Raw genomic sequence first — 5162 nt, forward strand, 5'->3', positions numbered from 1 at the left:
TTTTCCTTCTATCTTCTTGATACTACTAGTAGCTTACTTTAGGAGTCTGCAGTGCTGCTGACAGTGTCCAGCAGGTCCGTCATTATATAATATATACCTGTCCGGCTGCAGTAGTGATATATATATATATTTTTTATATCATTATCATCCAGTCTATATTAGCAGCAGACGCAGTACGGTAGTCCACGGCTGTAGCTACCTCTGTGTCGGCAGTCGCTCGTCCATCCATAATTGTATACCACCTACCTGTTGTGGGTTTTTTTTTTCTATCTTCTTGATACTAGTAGCTTACTTTAGGAGTCTGCAGTGCTGCTGACAGTGTCCAGCAGGTCCGTCATTATATAATATATACCTGTCCGGCTGCAGTAGTGATATATATATATTTTTTATATCATTATCATCCAGTCTATATTAGCAGCAGACGCAGTACGGTAGTCCACGGCTGTAGCTACCTCTGTGTCGGCAGTCGCTCGTCCATCCATAAGTATACTAGTATCCATCCATCTCCATTGTTTACCTGAGGTGCCTTTTAGTTGTGCCTATTAAAATATGGAGAACAAAAATGTTGAGGTTCCAAAAATAGGGAAAGATCAAGATCGACTTCCACCTCGTGCTGAAGCTGCTGCCACTAGTCATGGCCGAGACGATGAAATGCCAGCAACGTCGTCTGCCAAGGCCGATGCCCAATGTCATAGTACAGAGCATGTAAAATCCAAAACACCAAATATCAGTAAAAAAAGGACTCAAAAATCTAAAATAAAATTGTCGGAGGAGAAGCGTAAACTTGCCAATATGCCATTTACCACACGGAGTGGCAAGGAACGGCTGAGGCCCTGGCCTATGTTCATGGCTAGTGGTTCAGCTTCACATGAGGAACCCCTGTCCAATTTTCCCCCCAGTATTTAAACAACCAGGACCGGCTCAAAGAGTCCGAGGCTGGTTATACTTAGGAGGGGGGATCTCACGCATTTTTTTTTTACATTTTTTAACCCAATCAGAGCCTTTTCCATTAAGTTAATGGAATCCCTGGACAACAAAATTGCATTCATGTACTCCTCCCATTCCCTTCCCAGTCCCAAACACTAATTATTATTTTTTTTCTATAAAAATGTACAATATACAACAAGTATGATGAGCAGGCAGGCAGCGGGCATTGGCGGCATCGGACTGAGATGCAAATTAGTGGTGGAGGGCTGGGTCAGTTGATGGTGGGCGAGTTTGTAAGCCATTGGTGGTGGCAGCGGGCATCGGCTCAGAGGCAGTAGCGGGCATTGGCTCGGCGGCGGTAGGGGTCATCGGCAGGATTCGGCAGACATTATGGCTGTAACGCCTCACCAGCCACTGACCTCACCGCACACCACTGTATTACACAGTGTATTTATAAAAGTACAGTATAGTGCAAAATGTTGTGACTTTGTTTACAATATACTGTATCACTTTAAAAGTCCTTGAGTGCTGTCCCTTTTCTCTGTATATGTACAGTATAAGATGCAATTCACCCCAGCCCACCTAGTGACCACCTGCATCTCCCCTTGGTAGGTAGGTATGTGTGTGTGTGTGGTGGTGGGGGGGGGGTGTTGCAGGTTAGGGAGCGCTAGGATGATGCTTTGCCTAGGGTGCATAGAGACCTTACACAGGCCCTGCCTACGAAGCAGGGAAGCTCTTGCCAGCAGTTTCCCTGAAAATAAAAAACCTAACAAAGTATTTTCCAGCAGAACTCTGTAGAGCTCCACTAGCATGCGTCCAGTCTCACAGGGCACAATTTCTAAACTGAGGTCTGGAGGAAGGGTATAGAGGAAGGAGCCAGTTCACACTGTGGAAAAGTCTTAAAGTGCCGAAGGCTCTTGCGGTTCCGTCTATACTCCATGGTACTAATAGGACCCCAGCATCCTCTAGGACGTTAGAGAAATGTCATTGTGACACATAATGAACTGAAACCACGAAGAGCACAAATTATATATAAGCAGCCAGGGCCGGTTCTTAGTCTTGTGGCGCCCCGGGCAAAATATGGGGGCGTGGCTTCGAATGGGGGCGTGGTCACGACGCTGAAAGAAAGAAAAAAAGTATACTTACCATCCCAGTTCCTGATCCAGACCGCTGCAGACCCCCATCCGCCGGCGGCGCCGCTCTTCTCCTCTCTTCGATCTATGGGAGAGACGTTATTACGTCTCTCCCATAGAACAGCATAGACACTAGAGGTCAATTATGACCCCTAGTGTCTGTGCCACTATGCTGTGCGGTGCGCGATGACGTCATCGCGCATCGCACAGCAAAGGTCCTCTACATGAAGGGAAACTAGACCGTAGCGTCTAGTTTCCCTTCATGGAGAGGACCTTTGCTGTGCGGTGCGTGATGACGTCATCGCGCACCACACAACTAAAGTCCTTTCAATGAAGGGAAACTAGACGCTACGCGTCTGGTTCCCTTCAAAGCGGGGGGGGGGCACAGCAGGGCACTGCGGGGGGCACAGTGGCGGATCTTGCCCTGGTGCGGCGCCCTCCGGATGACGCCGGCGCCCTCCGGAAGGCGGCGCCCCGGGCAAAAGTACAGCTTGCCCGTGGCAAGAACCGCCACTGTAAGCAGCTGAAGTACAGATAGAGCCATGCTAGTCGTGGTTCCGTCTGTAACTAGGGGCGCGCCTATCGCCGAGAACGTCTCCACCCGGCTGGGCGCGCGTGACGGAGACGCACCCCGTTCACTTAAATGGAGAGCGTCTCAGTCCGTGCGCCCGGACAGAGACTCTCATAATGGGAGCGTCTCTGTGCACTCCCGGAGTGACCAGGCGGACGGATACCCAGTCACGCCAGGAGTGCGCACCTGCGATGGAGCCTCCTCAGGTGAGCGCGGCACCATCTGTACCCGACATTGCCCAGGTTTAAATGTTAAAGTTATTAACGTATCAAGGAGTTATCAATATTTTCAAAATAATTAGCAGCTCTTCCAACACACCAATGAGGTGGCTGCCCAGTGTCGGGTTTTTTTTTCTTGGGGTGTCGCCAGTAGCCCTAATCCCCAGCTCTCATTTTTTTTTTTATATTCACCTTTACCGCCAACGGTGTTCCTGCCGGCCGGCCCAAGTGGTGTTTCTGTCGGCCCAAGTGGTGTTTCTGTCGGCCCAAGTGGTGTTTCTGTCGGCCCAAGTGGTGTTTCTACAGCCATCTACGTGCTAATTCTAGATATGTGTAAGAATTTGCACTGGCACGAGCTGTAGCCTTGATCTCTTGTACACACTGTAAATTCTTTGCCATAGGGACTACACGTGGCAAATTAATCAGCGGTGCCATAGTGCGTCTCATAATAAACTGCATGTCTTTCCGCAGCACTTTGTCCCCCCTGCCCCTCTCAGCAGTACCATGGGGGACACTGTTTCTCTCCACCCGTGTCTGGATGAATTTGGCCTTGCTCCCATAGGTCATTGTGCTGCGTGACTCTTCAAAGGCACTATCTGCAGGGCTGACGTGTGCAATCATGACCATTCTGCTTTTCCCGCTCAGTGCGCCCTTTAGCAGCCAGGTCAGTTTACTGTCCCGATAGTTTATATGGCTGCCTGGTTTCTCGCGCAGTGCCATGATGCACTTCCTGAGGGCGAGGAGGGAGCGGTTGATGTAACCTCCTTCTTTCATGGTCTTGCCACTGTTGGTAGTCTGGCTTGCCCGCTCTGATCCTGCCAGGTCCACCATGTACAGGCGGCCTGTGCTAACTCCATCACTGCCTGTTTGTTTTATGGTGATTTGTAATATGGCATGGGAGCGTGATGAGGTCTTATTAGCTGCTGTTGTTGCTTCAGAGCGCCGCTTGTTTCCCATCTTCAGCAGATTCATGGCCTCCTCAGGAGTGCTAGGGGAGAACGCAGTAATCCCTAGTATTTTGGTGTTACCATAAGGATCCTCTCTGAGGGCCAAAGATCCAGAAGAAGGTCTCAATAGGTCCCGGATTGTTTCATTGTAGATCTCAGCATATGACAATGATAAAGAGAAATTATCTCTCCTTCCGGTCTCCTCAATCGTCTTACACAGGTCCTTCAGGGTGCGATAAATCATTCCGGGCTCGCGAGGCTTACCCATCATAGTATAGGTCTTCCCTGTGCCTGTTGGGCCATAGGCAAATATGGCAGCATTGTACCCAGTTAGGATGTCATCCACTATGTTCTTCATCGTGGAATCATATACATTTTCCTGAGTAGCTGCCTGATCGAACACGTGGTTAAAGGTGAATGTTGTTTCTCTGGTCCTGCTCGAGCGCAGTACGTCATAAGGATCCTCGCCAGGGTCCTTCAGTAGCAGCGTCTGTGGACCAAGTTGGTGTGTGATGCACTGGGCTCGATTCTTAGTCTCGATCAAATTAAATGGACGGATACGCAGAGCCACAGTCACCTGATGGTCTATAGCGTTCTTCTGTTCAGTATTCATCTCTCGATTCTAATATCAGAAAAGCGAAAGAAAATTATCTGTGTGTTGGCACTAGTCCAGCAATATCAGATATGAGCCAGGGAGCAGCCAGCTGCCTGTTCTATACCCATTAGCTGCATTATGACATCACTATGACATCACAATCAGCTGCACTATGACATCACTATGACATAGACACGCACCACCACCACTACCACATATACACACACATAGTACGCACACCCACCACCACCACATTACACACACACATAGTACACACTACAGACATACAGTACACACAGCATATATACAGTACACACACACACACACACACACACACACACACACCCCCCACCACCACCACAGGTACACACTACACACATACTGTTCACACAGCATATATATAGTACACACACCACCACCACATATACACACACAGATACACACACCACCACCACCACCACCACATATATGCCAGGGACGTGCAGTCAGGGGAGGCAGTGCATCCCCTGTGATTAATTATTAAAATCATACAAAAAGATACTTATGACACATAGTCTGTGTCATAAGTATCTTCTTTATTTAATTGCAATAATTTTATGTGTTTAAATTACTTTGGGAGGCACTGATAGCAGTGCCTCCCATAGATAATGGGAACGGGGGCAGAGCGAGGGGGCGGGGCCAAGCACTGGGCTGTAAAAGCCCATGAAAAAAGATAGGGAAAGCGGCACTAATCCAAGTGCCTCGTTGACGGGGACACCACCCCCATGTCAG

At 48.9% G+C, this 5162-nt stretch overlaps 1 protein-coding gene across 1 annotated transcript; it reads right to left on the reverse strand.

The window, feature by feature from the left end:
• Window positions 1–2912: 2912 nt before the first annotated feature.
• On the reverse strand, window positions 2913–4456 carry LOC134965053 (kinesin-like protein KIF19). The gene has a single exon (XM_063941626.1). It carries the CDS (start codon window positions 4407–4409, stop codon window positions 3150–3152), a length of 1260 nt encoding a protein of 419 aa, XP_063797696.1. The 5' UTR covers window positions 4410–4456; the 3' UTR covers window positions 2913–3149.
• Between the last annotated feature and the right edge of the window lie 706 nt (window positions 4457–5162).

Source organism: Pseudophryne corroboree, chromosome 10 (genome assembly GCF_028390025.1).
Source record: "Pseudophryne corroboree isolate aPseCor3 chromosome 10, aPseCor3.hap2, whole genome shotgun sequence".
Lineage (NCBI taxonomy): Eukaryota > Metazoa > Chordata > Amphibia > Anura > Myobatrachidae > Pseudophryne > Pseudophryne corroboree.

Bases quoted from the DNA above. Each gene is read 5' to 3' on its own strand.
- LOC134965053 (XM_063941626.1), bottom strand. From the start codon at position 4,409: ATGAATACTGAACAGAAGAACGCTATAGACCATCAGGTGACTGTGGCT.